The 27,166-nt window shown below is 39.1% G+C and overlaps 1 protein-coding gene across 1 annotated transcript in view; it reads right to left on the bottom strand.

Annotated features, from left to right (window-relative positions):
- GPR158 (G protein-coupled receptor 158) overlaps positions 1-27,166 on the bottom strand; it is a 204,352-nt gene that overhangs the window by 84,584 nt on the left and 92,602 nt on the right. The window contains exon 4 of the mRNA XM_075746378.1: positions 21,134-21,351. Within this exon, the coding sequence (XP_075602493.1) occupies positions 21,134-21,351 (218 nt within the window). The remainder of the gene's footprint in view (positions 1-21,133; positions 21,352-27,166) is intronic.

Genomic DNA, 27,166 nt, shown 5'->3' with positions numbered 1-27,166 from the left:
GGATTCACAGACAAATTTTTTGGTGCCCTGGGGTCCAGTTTCTGCTTGCAAAAGACTGGTGGAATTTTCTAGATATTCAGCTTTTCAGTGAATCTATAATCTTACTCAGATTTCCTATTTCATCACTCATTTTTTCAGCTGGTCACTTTTACAACATATGAGGTACAGAACATAGGTTGAAAGACATGGAGAAAATTCTCAGGAAGCATTTTTAATATGAGACAATTATGGAGCTACGTAATTTTTAGCAATGGTGAAATTTTGCAGCAAAAGTTGTCTAAAGCATGTATATCAGTGATGTCACCAACATCCAACAGAAATGTCCACCTCAAAAATTCTCATGAGGAGTTACTTCCAATGGGTATTCATATCAAAGCTCCCGTTTTAAGGAAAACACTAATATAACAGTTCCGGGGGCATCTCTGTGTTACTGATGCTCTTTTAGTCACAGTTAAAGCCTGGAGTGAGGATTATGAATAGTTTTCCACTGGTCTTAAGATGATAATGGTGGCTATTTGGTTCAACAACTGCAAGATTTTCCCAGGAAAATCCGGGGAGCACACTTTTTTTCCTTATTTTATGGCCAGAATTTTTCATGTATTTGAGAACCATTATTATGGCTCCTCTTTTCCAGACTTTTCCAATTCTTTCACTTTTCCTAGTGGATCTTAACCTTAGACTTTCATACTAAAAGTTTCATACTAAGGATTGCAAAACTGTTCTGCTACCTGTCTCTTAAAATTGCACTCTGACACTGAGACATATATTTCTAGCAAAATTTTCATGGAACTGATGTACTTCCATGAAATGTTTCTTAAAAAGCAAAGCAAAGCTAAAACAAAAAAACTAAACAAAACAAAACAGAACACTAACAAATAGCTAAAATACTGTAACTATCTTTCTGAATAGAATGCAATGCCTGCCTTAGCAATTGCTGAAACGTGAATATCGACCCCCAAGCGCAGTTTATATTTACATTGAGTTCCTGCAATGCAAGGCATTTGTTTCAACAAACTAAAGTGTTGTGGGTGGGTTTTTCTCTCTATGATGATGTTGGGTGAAGCATAAACACAACCTCAAATGCAAAAAGCTGAGAAAATAGTAATTGAAATGCCAGTGTCAGGTTTTTTAGGCTCAAGTGATCCCATTGTTCAATGACATATCCAATTCAACTGAGTCAGTACTTTATAGCATTTATTTCTGTCACTTGAATAGATGGGCAGCCTCACCCACTAGTCTGCTAATGTAAAGATGGTCCAGCACTCCTGTGCTGCATCTCCCCATGTAAGAGCCCTGCCTCACTTCATCTGGAAGGATGCTCCAGAAAGACTCTCACAAAGCATATTTATCAACAAACTTTCCCAAAACACATTGATTCTGTATTTGTGAGACACTCACTTGTTATAAACATCCCTAAACAATAAACAAAGACCTGAAGGGATGATACTATCATTTATGGCTGCTGTAATAAAATTCTTTAGGTACCCATATTTCTGTATTCAGATCCATTTAACTTTTTCAAATGGCACTATAAAAATCAATACATACAGACAACTTTTCAGGACTGCCTTCTGCGGACACTTCTGTTCTGATCTCATGTAACACCAAAAAGCTGGAAGTAAATGTTTAGATGCCAGTTATGAAGTCATTAAACGGAATATTTCCAGGTTATTTTAATTAAGTAGTGACTAGACTCCCAATTATTTTATAGCTTAAATGTTTGAAGCTATGGATCATGCACATTGCTTTGACATGTATAACAGAAAGTGCAAATATTTTTACAAACTATAAATGTCAGTATGAGTTAGTTCATATTTCTAATGAAGACATAAATTTAGCCTGAGACGTTCATCTTGTATGCAGCAGATGAAAAACAAAAGCTTAGAAAGCTTAGAAAAGGTTAAAAAATGCCACTGAGAACACAGGTTTCACACTTTGCGATGTAAAGTTCCCAGCACTGTATCACAAATTTAAAGCAAGCTGTACAGGCCCATGTCCACAAGATTCCTTATGTGGCCCTGACTCTGCTGTAGCTGGGATCTCCACACGTGATACAGTTTTTCTTCACATCTTGTCATGGTTTAGCCCCAGCCAGCAACTAAGTACCATGTGGCCAACTCACTCACTCCTCCTGCCCCAGTGGGATGGGGAGAAGAATCAGAGGGTAGAAGTGAGAAAAATCCTGGGTTGGGATAAGGACAGTTTACTAGGACAGCAAAGGAAGAGGAAAATGACAACAATACTAATAACAGAATATACAAAGCGGGTTACACACAATGCAATTTGCTCACTGCCCAGAACCTGATGCTCAGCCCAGCCCCAAGCAGCGATCCCTCCTCCTCAGGCAGCTTCCCCCTCCTTATATACTGAGCATGACGTCATATGGTATGGAATATCCCTTTGGCTAGTTTGAGTCAGCTGTCCTGGCTATGTCTCCTCCAGCTTCTTGTGAAAATTAACTCTATCCCAGCCAAAAACCAGGACACAGCTCTATAAGACAACGGCACTTTCCTCATTGGGAGTTAATGCAGAGGGGTTTTGCCCAACACCACACAAGACACTGGCAGAGGTCAGTGAACTCATGTCTCCCACTATCGATCAGTCGTCAAACCACTGAAGAAGCTTCTTTTTTTTCATATTTTGTACAGTGCATCTCTATATGACAGAATGACCAAGAAAGTAGCTGAAATGGGTATCGTACAGGGAAGATGGAAATGATCTAAAAAAGCTGATCTTCAAAGAGCTTCTGTGTGAACATCCTTTTCTAAACAAGTCTTTCGCAGTCTCATCAGTCTTTTCTTATTGAGCATTTTTCTGGGCGGCATGATCATGTGATAACCTGCAGGGGCAAAGAACTTCAGCATTTCCAGCTCTTCTGCCAAAACTATGAATTAACCCATGAATTTCTTCTCGCCTGTATTGTGGTAGGAACCATTCTCTGTGAATTCTGTCTATGCACTTCTGTTTCCTGCCTTAAAAGAAGTGTGGCATACAGAGCAATACTGGAATTCAAAATGAGCTTGAATCCAGGTTTTGACTGTGCTTTTATCTTTTATCTGTCTTTGAAACCTGGAGAATGGAGGGTTTGAACCCAACGTTTACAGATATCACAGCTCTTCTTTAACAGGATTCTTCAGCAAATGGAGTAGACATTCTGGCAGACATGAATGCATCCACAGTGATGAAGAAAAGCACAAAACTTCAAATAAGAAATATTCCAACCAAAGAACTATTTTTGCTTAAGTGTAGAGAAAAGAAAAAAATGGGATGGCAATGGAAGCATCAGAATTGTCCTGAACTACATTTTTGAAACTCTAATTGTTAATTTTCCCTACTGCAAAGAAAAAGAGATATTTTAATAAACCAAAAGTAACATGAAAGCCTTTGGTTTAGAAAAAACACATACATTGATTAAAAATAAATATATGACTTTCTTCTTCCAATAAGTGCCCTTATAGCCCAAGAGGTAAGGTGCAGGAAGTAAAGTCTTCATCCTTCACTGAAGCTTTAATAACAGGGAACAGCTAAAGAGGGGAAAATCAAAACTAAAGCAGGATGTTTTAAAATTAATTTATTAGATAAAGCTATTCTATATTAGATAGACAGTATTTCCACCAGTCTCTGAGCACCAATTTTTTCACCAAAAGTTGAATCCTTCACTGTACAGACTTTGCAAATACAGGCCCCTAAGGCATGCATGGCTGTGGGCAGCATCGCAAATACTTGACTTTATGGGAATCTGCAACACATCCCGCAGTGAATACACCCACATACCTCTGGAAGAAAAAAGCCTTTGCTTTTTTAAGAAAACAAATGAAAGAATGGAAACAAATGATATCTCAAAGCCTCCATCAACTGGTGCCCACCTATACTGCCTGCACAATCAAAAATCTCTAATGGAATTCACAGAAATCAGGGCATTTTAGGATATAGCCCTGAAATTCCATTCAGTGGGATTTTCTTCCACTTGCATATAACATTTGCTTAATCTCTTCCTCTCTTCCTTAACAGGTGCTTGGGTTTTTGCATCTGCCTTGCTGGTTGGCATTTATTTTGTTTTTTGTTTATTTATTTCTCTGGCTGTTCATCTTGTGTACAGTTTGTTTATTGCCACTTTGCCTGCATGCTTGTTTCCCTTTTGGGGTTTGAGTTCTATGTTTACTTATCTGTGTCAGTAAAACTGTCCTTTCTGGTATTCTCTGTCTCACTTAATGGTTACACATTGCTGACACGTAAGTGATGCTGCAATTTATTTTGCTTCTAGCTTCATAATAACTTTCATACTTAGCTTAGCTACCTATACCATACATTTTCCACATTCTCTAGGTTTCTTTGCTTTTTAATCGCGATCTTTGTATAATAATAATAATAAGTAAGTCAAAGGAGGAAAAATAATGATTGAACTAGGCATTAGCTTCAATCCAGCCTCCATCCAGAAATACTGAAAGCAAACCAAAAAGAAGCAATCAAAATAGCATGGCATGTATTACAGGAAAGGTCAAGCCCAGGTACGTACTGGTCTCTACCATCTTCTTCATCCTGAGCCAGAGTTTTTTAGATAGTAGCTACCATCCTCCAATTCTGCAGTGAACAATAATGCCCACTAAGACAATTCCAGCAAATCTGATGCAAGTTGTCAGCGATGGGAGAAATTCAAGTGAATTGCAGTCAGGTATTTCATAGGAAGCTATGAAAAGGGCCAGCAAAATGTAAGATAGGTTTAGGTACATGGTAGCAAAAGCAACTAATGCAGTACTGTGAGGACACAGGACGTAAAGGCCCCTGGTTGGTTGGCGCAGTAACTTCTGAATCACTGGGTACGTAATGTTACATCTACACAGAAACGTCAGCGTACTAGAGCAGTAAAATGTCTTGCATCTGTATGTAATGTACTTTGAGACCTATTTATGGAACAAGTGAATTCAAGTAAACTAGTGTGACTTTTAGGCAGTGGCACAGGACTCATAGCTGAGCACGTACCCTCATGTTATACAGCCACTACAGACTGGACAGCATTTCAGCTCAAGGAGGAAGACACTAGAAATATTCACAGCAACTCCTCTCAGCTGGGATGTAGCTAGTAACGGTTGTGAGATGCTACTGACCATTTTGCATTTCAGTGACTACTCAAAGTTAAATGAGCGTTGGTGATCTAGAGTAAACTGATAAAATTATTCACAAAGTCAAGAAATAGTCACGGTCATTACCAGCCCAGACGTTAGTTATCATCTCTGCGTAAGATTCAGGATTTGATTGCACCTCTGCACCCAGGTATAGGGTCAGAGTCATGGCACATGACATCATGGCACATGACATCATGCATGTTCAGTCTATAAACAAGTTCAGGAGCACCTACACTGAAATTGCCTTAGTAGGCTTCTTCTTAGAAGACAAGACATGAGAGTGGGTCACAGTAACCCCACGGCAGATTCTTTTAGTCAGTCAAGCAAGATGTGCTGGTGGAGAGGAGACAGAGCCTTGGGGCAAGGGCAGGGAAGGCAAAATCAGGGTGCTGGGGTCCAAGGCAGCCCTGTGAGAAAAAAGACCTTGCCACACCTTGGTGTGGTCCAAACGCATAGACCGACAGAGGCATTCTTCTTATCAACTGTGTTTTCAATACTGAAATCTGAGTTCAGCACATACAAATATTCTTCATTAGGAAGACAATGAAGTTGAGGCTGGTTCATTACTTCTGCTCTCCTGTGAAGCAAACATAGTGGGCTTTCTGGAGCAATTCCTTTACGGAAAGCCTCATTCACTGTTTATTAGAGAAATACAGCTATTTTCTAACTTTCTCATATATCTTTTCTCATTAATAAAAACAAACCAAAAACACTATTACAGGAGAGAGGCCATTCACCATAGGTGTGTGCTGTTCTGTGAATGGCAGTCCAGCTGAGACAGAAGCACCCCTTTAACACAGAGTAACTCACGGGACTCATCCAAACCAGCAGGACAAGAGCTAACGCCTCCTTTGAAAACTGCAGACTTGAACCGAAGAAGGAACAGTGAAAGAGAGTGTGTGCCCAAGTGGAATATGTTAGATGCTTTTTATATACCTTTACTAAAAAAGGAGTAAAAACCCCAACATACTACCACAAAATACAGAAGACGGGATGGCCTCTCATCAGTGCTTGAACAGAAGTAACATGACTGAGGTGCAGCGGTTTCAATGTCATGCAGGTGTTTAACATGTAGATCATCCTGATTCTGTTATGAGTTTGATGTCTATAGCTTTTCTAGGCAAGGAGCTAGCATGTAAGAAATATGCAGAGAGAAAACACAAATGTGTTAATCTGAAAAGAAAAAAAAAAGTGAGATGGAATGGGCAGGTAAAGCTGCTGAAATAATACAGGTGCTAGGGGTCACATCTGCAAACAAACATTCATTTGCAAAGTCTTGTGACAGGAAAAATGAGCAGTGAAACTTGAGACTTACACACCTTTTCATAGTAAGATCACCACCCTTTATTCTCTTGAATGTATTGTATTAGAAAAGGAGATGTTTGGGTAAGGTGGCAGAGCAAAAATACTTACTAATCTACAGAATGGATTTGGAAAAATTGAAAGAAGATGAAGTAACACCGCATAGATAGTTAAATCTGTAACTACTGACAAAGGTAAAACATCATTTAGCTGATTTGTAGCAATATTATTCACTACAACGGATTAAATTTATGTAAAGGAAAATTACCATAAAAATGTTTCTAAATATAGATTTCTTGTTCTAATCTACTTTATCCAAAGGAAAGCAAATAAGAAAAGTTCAAAGTCTTGATATTCTCCAGGATACCCTAATAAAGGGAATATGAACCTTACAAACAACTAATCTTTACCTGAAAGAAAACTGAGATGCTCTTTTCTTTTCACAGTTCCTATTATCATGCATGCTTTGTATCTAATCAATAAACACTCTAATATGCCACAATGGCATAATAAAACCAAACTAGTCTCACAGAATCACTGACTCATAGAAACATTTGTTAGAAGGGACTACTAGTCCCACTCTCTGGTCAAAGCAGGAGTACTGCCAACACTACATCGGGTCAGCCACGGCTTTGTCCATCCAAGTCTTAAACACCTCCAAGAATGGAGCTAGGTAAATGATGTGTTACCCAGCTGACTCTGGTCTGGCACTTCTCTCCTAGTGAGACAGTTTTTCCTAATGTCCAGTTTAAACCTCCCAAGCCATAATTTGTGACTGTTGTCCCTTGTTACTTCCATCACTTACCACACTCTAAGGAGAGTTTGGATCTGTCTTCATAACCACCCTTCAAGTAGGCTGCTACTAGATTGCCCCTTAGCTTCCTCTTTGCCATCCTATCCAAGCTTAGCTCTCTCAAGCTCCACCAGTAGGCTATACGCTCTAGTCCCGACTAGAAGTCACCCGCTGGCCTCTCTCCAGTTTCTCCACACTCTTCCTGAACCACAGATCTCAAAACTGGACCCAGCATTTCAGGAGTAGCCTCACTAGCACTGAGCAGAGAGAATAACAGATTTCCTTTGTCTGCTGGACATCCTCCTGTTGCCCAGTAGATCGTTTTCCCATATTGTGCTGAGAGCTATTCAGCCTGATTCCACTTGAGCTTCTTGGTCTTCTTCAGCCAAGATGCTACTCAAGACATTTGATTAATGAAAAGATCAGGATCAAATGAAGACTTAGACATACAACATATGAACAGATGCCTTTGTTAAGATGATGGTATCAAGGCAAGGGGTTTTCATAGAGCTTCCTCATCCATCTCATTCCAAGACTGTGGTTCAGCCAGTTTTTTGTCTATCTGACTACTGGCTCCAGTTTGGGATCTGAGGGAGGTGGAACTGCATGTGTCTGGAACATAAAAATGGAATTTCATTTTTTATTCTTGGTATTACCTTCAGCGACTTCATAAAGAAACTGACCAAAACAAGAGGGCAGCTCCTGGAGAAAAAAACAAAATGATGACAAGAGCTGAGGAGCAACCACGTGTAGTCTAACTCTGAGATGTCACTGGAGAAGAACAGGTAAAGCTAGATCATGTTCATGTCACAACATGTCAAAAGCAGAATTTCAGTGTCACTGCACTGTTTGGTTTGCTCCTGAGGCTTTCTCCATGGTAGGAAGGACCTATCCATCAGCTCCATGCATGCTATTGCCAGTCCACCACTCAACTTAGAGCTTTACTGAAGATTGCCTGGGAAACTAATGAGGGGTTGGGGAGTTCCTAGGCCGCACAGGTCAGGTGTCCCCCATCTTACCTTCTGTTTTTCTGTTTTCCCCTACCAATTGCCTTAGCAGAGCACATTTATTTGACTAGGCCTGCAAAAAATATTGTTTGTGAAGGGCTGCTTTATCCCTCAGGATCTGCTCAGTCTTCAGTCTATCCATACTATCTAGACCACATTAGTAGCCTCTGAGATAAACAGTTATTCCTTATCCCCGGATCTCAGAAAGCAACAACATTTCTGTGGCAAATCGTATTAGGAAAGTCATACATGCCACTTGGGCACTGCTAAAGGGTCATAAATAAATGCTTAACAATTATTTGCATGAGGGAAATCTAAAAAAAAAGGTAGCTGGCCAAGTTGCATCAAGTGTAACAAAACAAAAAGCTAAAACGATGGATAAACAAGCATAGAAGATACTGCATTTCAATTCTCTGTGGTCCTAAGCAATCCAGAAAATACAGCAGCATTAATTAGCATTGAATTTCTGAATGTCATCACAGAAAGTCAGTGATATGAGTGTCAAAGTATTTTCAGAGAGGAGAAAAAAGAAGAAATTAAATACCCAAAATAAAATTAAAGTCATTCTATATCTGCTACATTGTGTATTACTGAATTAACAGAACTGTAGACTTTTGGTGTCAGTTCAGGAAGACTGCAGATTTCTCCAGGGCCACATGTCACTGTGTATTACATGAGCATAGTACCATGGAAACTTAGTGAGGGGAAAAGGTTGGCATATTTTGATTTTTTTTCACTTTCACGAAACAGTTCTGCCACTTTTACAATACAAAGAATGACTGAGTTGGGCTGTGATTCAAAGAAAATTTCCTTTTGCCAAGGTGGCTTACCATCAGAATGTGAGCTTGCCTTACAGATAAATGAGGCCTACAAGAAATTATTAGAAAAAAGCGAAGACAGATCTTGTCTTTGATCTCAACCTTTAATACAACACATTCATATTTATTAAACTGTAAAGGCTATCTACCACTCAATGTACAGCTGGAAAGCACAAATAGATACATGACAGAATGGTACAGAAGCAAGGAAACACAGAGATACAGGTTTGCTCTGCTGTGCTAAGCTGATGTATTTGAAGTGACAAGATAAATTACTATGCAAAACTGTCTCAAAACAAGTGAAAGAACAAGCTTAGCTAAAGGTACATGTGAAGGCAGTGTGCTCGCTCTCCAGTGCTCCCAGGAGAAGTAGCTCTGGCGTGACCCTCATGGTGCAGGTCTGGCAGATCCATTCTACTCTACATACGAGGACACAGGAGATGTGATGAGAAGTTATTGGACTGTATTCCCAAATCTGTCTCTTACTTCTCTGAAACCTCCTCCTGTTCAAATTCTCGTTTCCCGGTATAGGTGGTTCTTCTACCAAATGACAGAAGGGAGATGAGATTTTGTCAAGTTGAAAATATTTGGTCTGAAGTGGAGCTGGTTGAAATGTTTTATTACCACCTCCTTTTCTTACTAAGATACGACTTCCCAGCAAATAATTTTTTCAGTATGACTAAATTTTTGCTTTGATTTCCATGTGCTGTTTTTCTAAAGCCCAATGAACCTTCTTCCTGACTCTTATCCCACATAACTTTTCCCAATTACAAACACATTGTTATCTTTTGCAGTGAAAAAGCTGTGTGGAAAAACTAAAGTGCTAATTTTCAGAAATTTTATTTCACTTGAAGTTTACTTTTAAGAAATAGAATATAGAAATCTTTCTTTCTGTCTCTGAGGTTGATCTACAGCAAGCAAGATGTTTGGCTTCTCTGATAAGAGACAAAAGCTGGACCTGCCAGTTCCCAGACAGCCGCCGACATTAAGAAGAGCAGAAAAAAGTGGAACTGCGTTTCATTGTGGTGCTTATCTTCATACTGTTCACACCTGGACAAGGACTCCTAGGGACCAAAGAATGGCACACAAGCTACTGGAAGGAGTCCCCTGAAGCCTCAGTTAGGTACCCTGGAGTGGTGCTGTCATCATTTCTTTATTTTCTTGATAATAAATTCAAGGACAGATTAGGACTGCTACTCAGGAAAAGGAAAATTTCAAATGCCTTAACAAAGCTATGATTTCATTTTGTTATTGCTGGTTGACATACAAAATTCAAGCAACTCACTCCCAGCTAGCTGCAGGAAGCTCTCTTCACTTCAAGGGAGAGAGGGTTGTACTTCTTTTGAAAATTTTTTTGTAAAATAATCAAGAAGAAATTCTATGTCCTGTTCAACCTCTTACCACACTGACAAATACTTTTAATGATAATTGTTCTATTTCAATACTAACCTCCTAATAGAATATGGACAGCAAATACAGTAAATTTCATAGCAAAGGCCAATTTTCCACAGATAGGTCTACAGTTATGTGCTACCACTTAAGCTATATTGGCAAATCGTCAGAATTTTCTGGCATTTGCAGGTTTTGTGCAGTATTCCTAAACCAAATAAACATAATCCTCATGCTTTTTCATTTCCCTTTAAAGCATACTTACACAAAGGTCAATTTTTTTTTCCTGTTACTAGTTATAGCTGAGTTCAAATAGAATATCATTATTAAATTTACTTTTTTCTTGAAAAAAAAATCAGGAGAAGCAAATGTCAAGCAGCCATCAATCATAAATCCACTTCATTAAAAGTGCACAAAATGTCAGGGATCCAAGAAATCCCCAAATACTTTATTTTTCAATTCATACAGCCCTTGATCCTTTCTGTTACACCAGTTATGAAACCCATTACAATATATCATGATGAAGATAAGGTGTTCTGCATTTTGTAACATGGGTCTTGCTGCATATAAGTTGCCCTACACCACCTACAAGACAAGTACGTGAAAAAACAGTATTTGTTGGTGAAAAACTCTCACAGTGAAAATGCTTAATGTCTCAGGGACATCTTTTCTTATAAGAACAGGAATTCCTTCCTTGGGAACTTCATGCTTAGATCAAGATACCTGGTTTTCACCAAATAGTGACGAATATGTAGACGAAGGACTATCAGCAATGAAGTAAATAATGTTTAATTTCAGTTTCAGTCTACTCACATCCTTATGGTTAATTTAAAAGCTGAATATGTAAAATGACTATCATCAAAATTCTGGATCACTTAAAGTGCCTATTTCACTAGGTTATGCATTCAAGTAATGCAGAAATTAAATGAAAGGAAGATGCAAAGGCATTATGGTCTTCAAGAATAAAACGCATTTTAATACCAATAGTTGTTTAATCAGCAAGAGATCAAATGAAATGTACAAAAAAATCTGATGGAATACAAAACCAAATGTCACAAGCTGGAGGTGGGGCTCAGTTAGCATGTTCCCCGATTTAGTTTACAAATAGCTTCAGAACACTTGAACTGAATTTCAGCTTTCTTATTCAACACAGCATCACCTATGACAGAAGATAATACCACAGCTCACTAAAACAGTCTGTATAACTGTAGTTCAATCATGTAGAAAGAAATAGTTTGTGGTAAATTACAGGAGAAAAAAAAAAACCTGACTGCAAAACTCAAGACTCATAATATCTCAGAGGAAACCAACTGAGAATGATATAAGAAGAGAAGGGTTAGAATAAATGTGATAAAGATAAAAAAATTTCATTATTCACATGACTGAGAATGCAAATGAATTATAGTCGAAGATCATTATGCTAATTTCAAATCAAACAAAACCTCATCATTCTGAAGATTTTAAATGCAACTCCAGTTTATTTTATTCACTTTTAGTTTTCAAGAGCCAAGTGGCTAAACTGTTCCAAACTAACAGCTTATGATTGGATCTGAGAAATGCTGATCCAGAAAATGGTGAGATTTTTCAGCTATTCAGAATTTATTACGTTAAGTGATCTCTCATTAAATTTAGATCATGGATTGTATGTTTCACTGGAAATAAAAGTACATTTGCCTTTGAAGCAAATATTGCTATGTATAACTTAATCATTCTTCCTACCACTGTATTGCTGAAAGCTCCAGCCCCAGGTCAGCCTCAAGTTATCGTGGACCTTGCACAAGGAGGAAGTAGAAAAGACTGTCCTTCCTCCACAAAGTTAAGAGTTTAAGATAAGGGACAACAGACAGATAAGGACAGATGAGAAGAACAAGGGAACAAGGCAGTATCACATATCGTAACAAGCAATCAGTAGTTCCAGCCTGTCAACCCATAGTCACATACTTTGTCAGCACTGGAATCTGAATACGTGATATGGAGAGCAGGGGACGGTCTCAAAAAGCCTCTACCAAGCATGAGGAAAGTATGAAGGGAACAAGGGGTATTTTTGAAAAATGTAACAAGATGATGATGATGATGGAGGCTGGTGTTGACACTTCTGCATCGAAGAAATGGCATCAGGAGAGAGAGAAAAGCTCATGTAGGAGTTCAAAAACCAAGAGGTATAGCTCATGTACGATGTCAACAGGGAGATGCAATGAGGACAACACAAAGTGGCAGGACAGAAAATCGTTTGCAGCACCATTTTGAATAGATAGGAGCAGGCTATGACTGCATTTGCCAAGGCCAGCTGAAAGGACATTGCAGTAGTCAAGACACAAGATAACAAGGTGAGACAAGAACTTTAGGTCTGTGGACCGGCAGAAAACACGCATTAAAAGGAAACTCAGGAGGAGTTCAGTAAGGCTTAGACATAGCCAGAGGCAAAGTGAGCTCCAGAGTCCAAAATTATGTTAGATAAGAGGCAGGTTGCTACAGTAACTAAGAAAGCCATAGCTGGGATGTCTTAGAGGGAAGCAGGAGGAGATCAAGGTTTATTTTCAGCTATATTGATATTGATGAGAAGATGTCAGAGAAAAATGTCGAGATTTTATTCCAGACAGAGGGAGGCATGGCTGGGACAGAGAAGGCAGAAAGCAATCTGACTGTGTTCACAGCATGAAGTCCTATAGAGACACTGACAGCATAAGGCTGCTGCTTCTGAGCTATAACCCTTCAACTTTTGCCCAAAGCAATGAAGAAAAGAATGAAGAATGGGCATATGTTTTAGTCTGAATGATCTGTGTTCAGTTTCCATCACATGATCCAGCCAGAAAAACACATAAAAAGCAGGTCACAAAGTTACTCTGAGGATGCTACCATTAAATAAAAGTTTTATGATAAGAAAGTATTTAGTAAAAAATGCAAGACTTTGCCTAGAATAAGGTTTCCAATACAGTTTTATTTCTGCTACTTGAAAGTTCTCATCCTACATTTTTTCTGATAATTTGTTTTCCCAGTTTCTTCATTTAAGCTTTTTCTTGCTTCTCTTTGAGTGAAACTTTTTAAAACAAATATTTTCTCATCTTCAAACATGCTTCTCCTTAGTTATACTGGGTTTTTTATACTCTGAATTTCTGCAAGCCTTCCTGGTTGAAAAGTCCCTCCACCAGAAATTTGGCTCACGCTTGGAATAGTTCTTCTGAGCCTACACTTAGACACTTAAAACAAGAAGAAAAGCCTACTTCAGACTGAAGTCTGCTCTTGGAAAAAGAAGCATGCCAAAGACCTCATGCAAGCCACTGGGGACTTTACTATTGCTATTGATTGTACAAGGAAGGTTCACAGCAGCACACAACTCCAAGTCAAATAGCAGGATAAATAAATAATGTCGCTGGTATTCTGCTGACATGATAGGAAGTCCCTTCCCAGCAAATCTGTAAATGCCCATTCACAAACCCAAATGAACCTTCAGATAAATGCAACTGTCCTGAAGTTACTGCATCAAAGAATCAGTTGGGAGAGCTAATTATCATGTGACAGACCATTTGGTCTACTCAGCTTCCCTATGAGGGCCATAAATATGAGACTCGGCAAGAATCAAAGAGTAACAGACAACCAAAAATCTTAGCAGTTTGCTCAATTTAATTTCTAGCTCTAAAACAGCTTTGGAAAAATTATTCTATGCTGTCATAGTTCTCATTGTTGGAAAATATATGCTGAAATTCAAGGATTTGATTGCCTTTATTTTACATAATTTATTTTAAAAGTCAAATCATTATGTAATGCAATTAAACTTAAATATGCCTTCAAGGCTACTACAGCCTTGTCTCTGGTGACAGCTATCTTCCTGGCTAGCACCCTACACTGAAAGTGCACTACTATCAGCTCCATGAATTTGAACTTTCAGTTTTGTGGAGTATTGGTGGAACAGAAGATGACAATGATTCACAGACTGCAAGGTCTTAAATAGCAAGACATTAAGGTCAAAAAAGTACAGGCCAGGAATCAGTCTCAACACCAAAGTGGAGCAAACATATCATAGTCCACGGCTGATTCACACCACTTCAAAGGCAGTGCATTCCCTGATAAACCACGTGTGTTTTCCAGATGAGCCCTGTGGTGCTGTGTAATTCAACTTTGTGAAGACAAATGTTGTCTTAATATAAAGATATATAGAGAAGATTGTAGCTTTGAATCCTTAGAGCTACTGTTGAATACTGATGAAAAGTCATTTTTAAGATCAACCTTGTCCATTAGGGATAGAGACTGCCTAGTGAACCCTGTATATAGCCTTTTTGTGCTTCTCATTATCTCTTCTTCATGAGACTGAGCTAAAATCAATCTTTATTTTCTTCACACTTCAGTTTTCCCTTAGGTCTAAAGTGTCTGTAGTGGAACTAGGTTTATTCTTCTATTCACAAGTACTTAACTCCTCTAAACCATGTATTAGAATGCAAATATATACAAATGCGAAACCTTGGGGCTTATGAAGTGAATGCCACAACACAGGGCAGCACCACCGTTGCAGCCATGCCTACCAACGCCTGCTGTCTTTGGGAGCTCCAGCAGCCAGTACATCATCTCTGATTCTCAACTGCCGCCGCAGGCTAACAGCCCCTGCACTTCTTTTCTTTTCAATATGGCACTCTGCAATTATTTATGTGAGAGTTAAAAAAGTAAGCATCCCTGAAAGGCATATCTTAACTACACAGAAAAATGGGATAGGACATTTTATGAGTTCTGGTTTATGAATAAAGGAAATGAGAATTCCACTAAAACCAACAGTTTTGAAAACAACATCGCTAATGTCTTTAAAGCTGTATACCTCAAGACTACAATAAACTTCCCTGAGAAATCACAAGAAACTAGGTTCTCACCCTAGGATATGATGAAGAAAGGGTGTATAAAGCACTGCACAGAATGTGTATGTGCTGAATAAACTGTCAGGTATGCCCACCAGCGCAGCATGTAAAGGCAGCTGCTCCATTTGTGCAAGATCTCTTCCCTCTATCAAGTTTCCACTTCAGCTGAAATGTCAGAAATTGGTGTCTAGGGAGAAAAAAGCAGAATGTGCACCAAAGATGAAAGGCATCAAGGCATAAGCACATCAAGACGCCACTGTAGAGTTAAGAAAAAGAAAGGATTGGCTGATTTACATTAGCAAAGAAGGTATGTTTGCAAAGCCAGCATGCTTTAATATTTAAAGATGTATCACACGTCAATAGGCTGTGATTATCTCACTCCGAATTACTGCATCCTATCATGGCTGCAGTAAGGGAGAAAAGACATCCTTGATTTCTCAGAATTAGGAAGGGGAACTACAGCATTAATTTGCGTGTTGCCTTTCCATCTATGTGCAGTTTTGTGCAGTGTTTAAAATTGCATTGTTTAGGGACTATCTTCACACTTAAAATGTATTTACACTAAATGGAAAAATAGGAAAGTTGTGGCATAGAATATCTAGCCACCCTGAACTCCAAGCAATGGAAATTTGTATTCAACAGAGAGTAAAAACCGTATAAAAACAGTCAGTTGCTGTTATTTGCCACAGTTCTCTCCAGACAGGTAAAATAATTTATTCTTATTGATGATTAGCCATGTGGTCTTGTTAGCTGTGAATTTTTTTCTTGATCGGTGTTCTAGGTATATATTTTTCTCCTCTCATTAAACATATTCATATTTCTGTATTTCCAACAGTTCTTGAGTGTTCATAAATGGGGAGGGGAAAGACCAGTACAATAAAAGGTCATTTAGTTATAAATTACTAATATTTGGGATTGGAAATGCCCTTGAATGGGGCAAAGCCCTTCATTTCAACGGGCTCTATCACAGTCCTTCATCATTGTTAAAGCCATATGACAACACCAGTCCGAACTGCTGTTTTGAAGACTTTCCTCTAAGCATTTTTTCCATTATTTTTCAGAGCTGAAAACAACCTGTTCCAAGCGTGCTGGTTGCTGTCAATTTTACCTTGATGTGCTGGATTCACATCCAGAGATGCTGGCCACAGATACATTAAGAAGCCAGAAAGACCAGGCCCCCCCCAGGTTTCCTCCTGCGCACCCACGGTTCCCCTACCCGCTCAGAACCTGGCAGCACCGCAGTGCATGACAAGGAAAGATGATGGGCAAGTAGCTTGGCTTCAGTGCAACTACTCTGAAGCCTTTAGCGTTGTCCTGAATGAGAATTCACAGCAAACAAGACCCTACTGAATAGGTCTAGTGCAAGTCAAGGTGGACGTCACATTCTCATCTCTCTTTCGTCACCGAAGCAGCGATCAGCCTCTTCCATGCTACACTGAGATCAGCTTCTCTGGTCTCTTTTCCAGTAGTGGTTCTTAGCATTTCTTAAGGGCACTGACAATTCCTCACAGCAGCTGCATTCTACCTGATAGCTCCATGTTTGAGTTGGTATGCCGCTACGCAAAGGTCAGTTATTTTCAGCTCTTCCTTCTCATTCATTTGAAAACGCTGCCTGATAACTGCTGAGCTCTTTAGGTTCTCTGCAGGTAACATCCTTCCACAGCCTGGTACTTTCATAAGAACCTGTTTACAGCGCACCTGGTTTCCTCTCTAAGGCTCTGGTAGGTCTTTAGCCCTTGAAATCCTATGCTAACTTTGAAATAAAAAAAATAATTCTGTTTTTTATTTATATCTATTTAAACATTGTTTCTTTCTGTTGCCATATAACTCCGCCACCCTTGCACAGGTCATCAATACTGCAGTTGGTCACTCCCTGTTTGAGGTCTCCATTGGTTCATGAAACTACTCACACAGATGAATTCTCCTATTTTGTTCATGCTTTTTCTTACAAAATCGCCTCTCATGTTTGAGAATATTTGTTTTAGCATCAGTGATTTCTGTCTTTGCCTAGCCAGCTACTTTTGTTAGCTTAGCCTCATACTTTCTGGACATGATTTTAGTAGTAATGTTTGCATTATCTAATCAATAATAAGGCCACAGCACACAAGGATGATTTGTTTCTTAGCTGCTCAACTTAGAGAATGTTTTGCACCTCTGTATACAGCCGCGAAGATCTGACTCCGTAAGGTTGAAAGTTGTTCTGCAAGATCCTCTCATAGTCTGCCAAAGCCTTTTGAAAACCAAAGAAATAAGAGGAGCCTATTCCTTTATACACTCCTCTACAATTGCTAGGACATGTATCTAGTCCATCCAAAGTGCTGAGAGCCTCCATTGAGCCTGTTCCTTGTTTTGCACAGTGTCCCTTTACCTGTCTTACACTGCAGAAGCCTCAACATCTCCCCAGCTCCAGTATTCAGCAAGATCACCCTGTCGGGGCAGGCTAATAAAACTCCAGCATTTCCACTATTGAGGAAAAATCTTTTTCCCAGGCTTCATTGCACAACTCCCTCAGTGTCATTAAACTGGTGCTGTCAGGTGCCATCACCTTTTCTGATGGGATTTCATCCATTTCTACCTCCCAGGAGTTTTTCAGCCTCTTGCTGTTGGTGTTAATGCCAAGCTCAGGGTTTCCAGCTTTCACTACTGCTTGGCATGAGGGTTGTCGAGAGCAGTTAAAGATTTCTTTGAAGTGATCTCCACATCTGCTTTCCCTTCTGTATTAGCTGTGAATATTTTTTCCTTTTTTTCTTTGTCTGGCACATTTCCTCCATTTACTCTCCTGCTGAAATGCTTTGTCTTTTCCCATTATAGCAGTAGCATCTGCTCTATCTGTAACATTTTTCATCCTTCTCTGTCTTTCCCTACAATGCTTTTCACTAGCGGTTTAGCTTCTGCTACTCCTTCTGTGCCCTCTTCAATTTTTTTTTTGTTCTTAGCATTTTGGAGTTCTCCCACATTTTCTGCCTGTGATTTTCTCCAGTTATGACTCTTGCAGTTTAATAACGTTGCTGCTGAGCTAATCTGGGGGCTGCTGAGTCACTTTCACCTGTGTTTGACAAAGCCTCAAGCGAAGGTGCCCGAGATGTTTCTTCCCAAGGTGCTTTCTGTTTGCAGACCTTAACTTTTCAGGACCTTAGCTTTTTGAAGTTACTATTCACCAGGAGCCTCCATAAAGTACAAGCATTAAGTAGTGTTTTGCACAGTCACTTTTACAAGAGTGGTAGCCTGATCCCATTTGCCTTCTCATTTTACTGATCAACAACTATACCAAAACTAGCATTTTTTATTCTTAATCTTCATTCTTTTGCTCTTTTAAAGACTTTGAAGATTGTTTCTTCATATCGTAGCTGTACATAGTTCTTTCTGTTAAAATGCTCTATTAAAAATTACTTTTTGTTGCTATTTGAATATTGTGGTGCCATACGTGGGAGAGAATCCAAAAAATGCTCTTCTCTGACACCCACCCAGCACAATGGAAATGAGCAGTTTAACACAGTAAATTTAATCACAGACAGATGTACTAACCTAATTGAGGTTTGTTTCACTAACAGTTGGAAATTCTCAAAATGTAGATATTTTGAATATATTTCAGTATCTGTTCTTTCATTTTTGTGACTTTCCCCTCTTGGCAGAGAGTACACAGTTACTAGTTGTCTTTCTTCACTCCAAATTTCTGTCATTATCCAATGTAACCAGCAGTTTCCTTACGCTAATACTCATTGTTCTCAGTATGGCTGCCCTTCATACAGCTTCTCATTTCATGGTAATCACACAAGATCTTTTTCTTTTTAAAATCATGCTGTACCAACATGATAAAGAACCCAAAAGGAATCCAAGAAAAAACTCAGCTGAATGACACAAAAAGTAATGGAGCATCTATTTATCAGTTTCTATTCCCTGAAAACATTGATCATACAGGGAAGGATTGTTAATCACCATGTTACTTTTTTGTCTCATTTTTACTCCCCTTTTCCTTGTGACATATACATTGAGAGCAAAGTCAACTCTCTTCTAAGGTAGCAAAATTATAGTTGAATCCGTCTCTGTCCAACTGAATGAAATGCAATGTCTCACAGGCATCACTTTTCTTTCTAGAAAAAAGAATGTTTGTTTTATGTCTGGTTCTCGCTAGTTCAGATGTCATGATGTCTAATGGTAAGAGATAATCTGGAAAAAAATAAGCTGAAACGTTTTCACAACAATTGAAAAGTTCTTCAGAAACAAGGAAAGGCATATATGTGCCTCTTTCTTTGGTATTGCTTTGGTATTAAATATTCAGATCCCATCTGGTTCTTTACTCGTAGCCTACTTTGGAGAAATGACTAATCATCACAAAAATAAAAATGCACCTTTCATTACTAGCAGGTTTTGTAAAATACAAAATTTCTGTAGTATGTTTAATAAAGATGTATCTTTTTGTTACTGTAGTGGGTACATATACTAGAACATAGTTAAGTGTACAAGTGCAAAAGTGTACGCAATTTTACTCATCTCTGATCTCAAATTATGAGAAAATATAGAAATTTCTTATAAAACAATATTTCAGTGTGAAGAAAAAATCAAGCCAAACTTGCAATAGCTGCATATGAAGTAATCTACTCTGTTCACTTTGTAGGTCTAGAGAGTAAAGTTTTTACTCAGAAGGAATGCTTCCTTCATGATGTTGTCTATGACATTAAAAGAGAGTAACGTTACCATGCGGACTAAAACCTCACAAAATTGGAAAAGTTCTTCTGCTGAGTTAATGTTAAGCAACTAAACAGATGCCTACAACAGACTTTTCATAATGAAAAACTTTATAAATACAATTAAGTCTGTAATTTGAATCATTTTATGCACTATCATTAAATACAAAGACTCAGAAACAGAAAAGAAAAAAAAAAGGTTACTGCTCATTCTGTGGTTTCCTGCCAGTATATTAAAGTCTTTCAAAATGAGCCACGCATTTGTAACACAGACACTGTAGGACTGGGAAGCCTGTGGGATCAAGTGTTCCAAAAACCAAAATGGAAATGCTTATCTAGTTATGGAAAGCGGATGAAGCTATTAATTTCAACAATGTAGCATACTGTGTGCACACCTACGTCTCCCAAATGTAGGTAGTGAATATCTGCCAGCTTCAATTCATTTTTTTTAGTACATTGGAAGTTTCAGAGAAAATTCTGCATTTACTGAGGCAATAGTGAGATTCCACGAGATATTACATGTTTAAAAGATTTCCAGTGAGGTAAAAGCAGCAAGTTCATTAGGATAGTACAACACGTAGCCATAGACTGCATCAGAAATTTACAGACGCTCCTTAATATATTCATATTTTAGAGGAAAAAAAAAATCTTTAACCATAGAATCAAGTTTCAACTTGCTAGGAACTAGAATTATTTGGAAAGATTCATCTTTGATACAATTATTTTCCAGCTAGTCTCTCAAATATATTGAAACCAATCATCATTCCCAGCAGTGCCAGAACAGAGACTTTGAAGATCCCGAGACTATAAATACCCACATGCCTCCTTAGGTACTTGTGTGATCGGCCTGATTTTCCAAAATTACTTCAAACATAATAGGTTTCCTTGATTTTTGCTGACTATCTATAAATGTAAGCAGATTTCACGGGGAGACACAAATTGCTCAGTGGTTTGTTTTGGGGTTTTGGTTTGTTTTGTTTTTCAAAAAATACATAAACAATTTAGGTACCTCCACACCTAAAGCAAAGCATTCCTGTTTGGAAATCCAATCCTTGCCTTGAGGTGAGCTCCTTACCTGAGAAATTGACTGTCAAAATGAGAAGCTATACACCTAACATAAATGAGTCTGTACCACACAATGAGCAGGAATACCAAAGCAAAATATGTCTGCTTACCTTTGCTTTGCGAAAATGGTAGACTACCAGCATGCTTATGAAGTCCAGCAGCATACAGAGTGTTTGGAATGAGATGATAGCCAGCCGTAAATACTTGTCCTCCTGTGCATAGCAGGGAGTATCGTCTGTGCAGTTAGAACATCCCTCCCTGCAGGGTAGGCAGGTGTAGACTTCCTCCGACAACTCGCCACCAGGAAAGCGATTTTCTGCATCCTTTCCTGGAAGTATTAGAAGGGTAAGGGCAGACACCTTTAGATGTACAGTATGGGCACTTCATCCGTATGAGCAAATCAGTCCTGTGCTGACTCCCTTTCCCTCCCTGCTGGCCTCTTTCATTGAGTTACAAAACGGCTTGCCAGGGCTGCTTTTCTCATTCCACTCTCCTTTGTCATGTTCAGAAAATGCAGACCAATTTAGACATGAGGGAAAGTGAGCTTATTAAATGCCAAATGCTTTCCCATTGTATTTAAAGTGGGCTAAATCTATGCAGGGCATTCTTCGAAGGAGTCTTCTGAATGGGGAAAAAAATTACATCAAAGATTTGGGAATAAGGAAACGATTTTACACAGACACATGAAAAGCAGACCCATTAACTACTTAAAGTTCACAGAACAAGCTCTGATTCTATTTCAGATTGTTCTCAATTTCATAAAGATGCTATCCAGTGAATGAATTAGCTTCAAATTAGATAGAAACCTTCTTAATTAACATTTATTCAGCATACTGTTGCATGATTGCACTATTCTGTCCCCAAAGCAAAACCAGTGCACTTAATTTTCCATTGTTCACACAAGCACACCAGGAAATCGGGAAAACCTATTGGCAAGTTAATATTTTGTCTATGAAAATCAATTATTCTTGAGCTGACATCTCACCCATCAAAGTGAACCCACCATCAGAGCACACAGGAGGATTCCTACTTTTTCTGATCCACGAATGCTTGCCCATAACCCCCTGCAAGACTGCTTACTCTACAGGCAACTAATGGAATAAAAAGGTGAAAGAAAAAGGACGTGAAAAAGAATAATGTTAAATAAGAAGGAAAACTGAAAATATTTAATATAAGCAAGACAGGCTTAGGAGCTTCCAGAAACAAGAGAATGTGGCTGAAGCCAAATCAATGGTGTGTTAAAACCTGTGGTAACTTCTCTCACCTTTCACAAGACTAGAGAATCGCTCCAATATCTTTAGTCAAAATTCTCCTCCTCTGTCAGTGAAAGTAGTAAATCATGCACTGTTTAGTCTTAATTTAAGAGACAGCCTATTGTACCAATGTTGCACATGCTTATTGGCTTATGAAACTCTCTTCAGACTTTTAGCTTGAAACATTTGAAGCAGAAGGTTATCTACAAGGGTATTTATTTCTTGCTTTCTCTAATCTATGTACGAATGCGCATGAGCACACATTTGCTGACAGGCAAAGTCTGGGAAAGCGATAAAGAGGCTGTACACTCAAGTCTGTTTATTTGGCATGCTCTTCCAGCAATCCAGTGCTCCTCATCCTCAGTGCAGGATTTCTCTTTGGAGCTTCATTCTAAACAAAGGTGTTGGAAACCTGAATGTAGCAGAGTAGTGTGGGCTCAAATTGGGAGCCAATTTCCTTAGATACAAGCAGACAGTAAGAAGAGATGTTGTGTCTTTTTGATCCAGACTGTGGGAGGCAGGAATGGAAATGCTGGGAAATAACGGCGCTTGGGCATCCCAAGAAGGCGGAGAACCTCTAAGGAACACTAATCGTGAAGATATCCTAGGACTGGAATTTCTTTTCAGTCCAAACACCCATAGACCTCAGGCCATTATCACTTCAAGAGCTTGTCTCCCACCTCCCATCTCATATTCAAATCAAGAGTGCATTACCTACTGTCCAAGTTTTCCACTTTCTTTCCTCAACATTTGCACTCATGTCAACCTACTTTTCCACCACCCACCTGTTCCTTTATAATTTCTGTAAAGAGTCGCCTTCGATTAACCCATCTCCAAACAGATTAAATACTCTCTTTAAAACATCACATTTCTAAGCCACGCATGACCCATTTGTTAGTGTATTTTTATTGTGGTAACGAAATAAATTCTTTTCAGTGTAAAAACTTAACCACTGAGAAAATATAATTTAAAACCTAAAGTTATGAGAGTACTTAAGTCACAAATATTATATGAATATGGTCTGATAATTTTGCATGGTCCTAAACTTGATATTCTTACTTTATTTCTGAAATGTTCAACCTTGAAAGTTGTTGCAAATACATTATAATCCACTTTATCAAGCATTCTCTTATGAGAGTCATGCATGGAGGTTTCTTCATGTCCATGCTTATCACACACTAGAGAGATAAGAGCCAATAAACAGTCGCATGTTGCAGTGAATATCCCAAGGACATGACCTCATAACACAACAGCAAGCCTTTGCTTAGATGTGTCTGGTGTCATGCTGTCTGCTGTATACAAAGGAAGATCATCGATATGCATCTACTGCGCTGCCAGCTATGACTGATTATCTGGTGAATATCTTTTGACTTTGAAATGATTCTTCATTATATCTAATATAAGAAAGACCCGACAAATTGGATCTACTTGAGATTTGACACAATGTGACAAGGAACTATTTACAATCTCCATCTTTTTGGTTTTTTCTCCTTGCCAAAAAGAAAGAACATTTTTCAGACCCTCTCACAGAAGTTCTTGGGAAAGAACCGATCATTGTATTTACCACTGACTGGGAGCTTGTTTAGCCACCCACACCCTTGCCCTGACTACGTGTCTCAGGGCACTGCCACCCACTGCGTATTTGAATGTTTCTGCCCTTTACGTCTGGTCCTGTCACCTCACCAAAGTCAATGTAATGTCAATTCAAACCATAGACAGTCCAAGCCAAGCATGAAGTTACTTCCTCTTACAGCACTGCTAGAGATTTCACTGTGTCATACTTTCTCCTATCTCAGCAGCTCTTTGGGATTACACATGCCTCCTCCAGTGAAAAAAAAAAAAAAAAAATTCCCCAAAAGATGGCAAAAGATTTTAAACACTGGTAAGGTAGAAGGACAAGAAGCCAATTCTTCTGTGTGTAAGGCAGCAGTGGTTTTAGCACTGACACAAATGGATGCAAACACTGGAAGACTGACTGTGCTGCAGGAGTTCAAATTGAGGATGAGAAAGGTGTAAAAAAGTACTATATTGTCCTCAAGGAAAAAAGAAAAGAAAAAATATAAAATGCATTAACAACAAAAAAACCAGGATGAAATGGAAGGAGAAAAGAATAAAGAATTGGTGGGAAGTAGAAACAGGGACACAAACTACTATGAAGTATAATAAGGAAAATGCTTGAGTACTGGAAAAATAAGACAAAATCTTAAATGCTTCAGCTATGTCCCCTCTACTATATTTTTTTCCTAGTTCTTCCCTCTTCCATCCCAGTCTGACTTTTCTGTCTGATCGGCCCATCTGTTTTTGAAATGGTCTCCTGAGGGTAACTCTTCATCAGCTTTCGTTCTCCTAAGCTATGCCAGGGGTGCCTCGGCAGCTGCGGCATCGCCAGCTGAGATCTTCCTGCCAAGTAAGAATGGCACCACAGACTGCTAAGTGCCAGGACAGGGACTGCTACCATCCCAAACAAAATCATCTCAGACCCCAGTCAAAACTCAGCAGATGAACACAAGAGAGCATAGCACATGCTGAGCAGAACAAAAGATTGATTCTGCTCCTGTTCTATTACAGCATAAATTAGGAACAACACCAGTAGCATCAGCGATGCTGCAGTCACTCAGTGTGTGTGACTGTAACCGGACCTGCTAAGCATCAAAACCTGGTAATCAGCCAGGGGCATAATCCTCACCCCAGAAAGGGATCACTGAAGTCAGGGACAGCCTTCATACGTGCAAAGATCTGCACGTGCAAGTTCTGTTGAAGAACCTAAACCAAAAGGCAGGTTTAAAAAATGGGAATTCCCATGGAACTGGAAACCCCTCTTGGGACTTTTTATGTGATTATAGCACTGTTAGAGACAGTACAGTCCCATATCCAAACAAAAGAGGCTCTTCTGGTGCAAGCACCTTTTTGTACAGGGCAAGTTCCACATCCAAACAGCAAGAGCTGAGCAGAATCTCTGCAACACATGGATGATGCATTGCTAAAGAATGGAATTTTAGGTTGAACAAAGCACCGCTGTTCTACTGAGGATCTTCTAATGCAAACCTGATCACCCCATGAGGCAGACAACATAAACACTTTGGAGAAGGGTCTTACAAAAATGTTAAAATGTACAGAGACACAAACTGTAGTTAGCAGTTAATCTATTCTACCTATACTAATAGTGCTACCTAAAACTGAGCCATTAGGAGAAAGTACATAATTATGTATTCAAGCACTTGCAGGTTAATGCAACTTGCATACATGAAATATATCTTTTTCTAACATCAATTTCTGTCCTCAAAAGAGACCCTGGAAATACAGCAATAACTTTGTGCCCCACTAGTACGCAGGGTAGCCACAAAAATAAAAAGGTTTTACATATTTTGCCACTGTCAGTTCTGAAGAACAAACTCAGCCTTGGGAGGGAAACAGCCTCCTACCTGGCTTCCTGTTCAGTAAGAGAAGAGCCTAAATTTCAGCCGTGTCCCTGTCCCACACCCACTTTGGGAACCCGCAAGATAAGCTGTGCAACCTCCTTGCGAAAGCAACAGAGGGCTGCTTTAAGTCAGGAAAGCAACTGATTTGCAGAATCTTTCCTATGGAGGACACTGTTTATGCAATATTGCATCTTGGTGTCCAGGACCCCAGCTGAGTTTGCAGAGGAGGCAGATAAGCAATATTTTAAGCCTTCCCACCAGCAAACCATGTAGAGTGTCCAATATCCCTGCAAAGCCATTTTATACAGCTATCTTTCAGACTCTACCTAAAACATTCATCTGGACCTAAAGCAAAACCGTGTCCCTGCTTAAAAGCCTGACACTTCAGGTACAATGTGCAACTCTAGTTAACCATACTTTGCTGCGATGCAGAGTCCCAGTATCATTGAGAAATGCTCCTGTTTCAAGATATAACCCATTCCATCAAATTTTTCAATCCACAGAAGTACAGAACTGGTCCTTTCTTTCTTTCTTTCTTTCTATGTATCTATCTATCTATCTATCATCAACCTACCTACATCTTATCTTGAGACCTGCAAATCTTTCCTGCCTCTCTATTTTCTTCCCCTAGGAATACTTTATAAACAATCAACATTTCTACTCAGTTTCATCTCTTTTAACATCAGACTTCACCAACCTATATCCACAAAGAGATCTTCAGGTAAGACAGTTTCTGTCAAAACTGCTTGCAGGATTCATGTCTAGAATTCCTGTATTAGCATCATGTTAACTTCCACATACGTACTAGAGCTGGTTTAACCACATCATCTTTTCCTTTTTACAGCATGAAGCTGGGTGACAGGGCAAAGTTCCCTTGAAACGCTGGTTTTCCTCCCATTACTTCCCAGTCATTTCCAGTCTCACACTAACTGTCTCACTGTTCATTTTTTGAAATCACCTATAAAGCTTGGCAGATTGAGCTGCATCTGGATAAATTAAAGCAGTTTTTTATTACTGACTGTTTCAAAACTCATGTTTATGTTAGCTTACAGTAACACACGCCCAAATCAAAGTGGCCCCACATCATGTAATTACACTCCCTAAAATATCAGCATATGCAAACACTTTCAGGAGACAAATTTCGCTCTATGTTAGCTATTTAGGAGCTAAATATCCAATCTAAGGTAGCTATATAGGCTCCTCCTTCTGTAGTAAATGGAGAAAAAAGGTTATTTGCCTGAAGCATTGTTCTTCCCCTCTAAAGACAAATTCTGCCTTTCTAAAGCAGCAGAATTACCCTCCAGGGGAGCCACGCTCTCACTGCTGACTGCAGTTGAAACCTAGGTGACTAAGACACGCATATACATTTCAGACAGCTGATATGAGATAAAATGAATCTCATCCCTAATGATCCCTAGTGCTGCTATGATCTCTAGCCACATTATTTTGTGTGTTCTGTGGCATCTGGAAC

Source organism: Balearica regulorum, chromosome 2 (assembly GCF_011004875.1).
Source record: "Balearica regulorum gibbericeps isolate bBalReg1 chromosome 2, bBalReg1.pri, whole genome shotgun sequence".
NCBI lineage: Eukaryota > Metazoa > Chordata > Aves > Gruiformes > Gruidae > Balearica > Balearica regulorum.
This window is presented reverse-complemented; position numbering and strand designations above follow the sequence as displayed.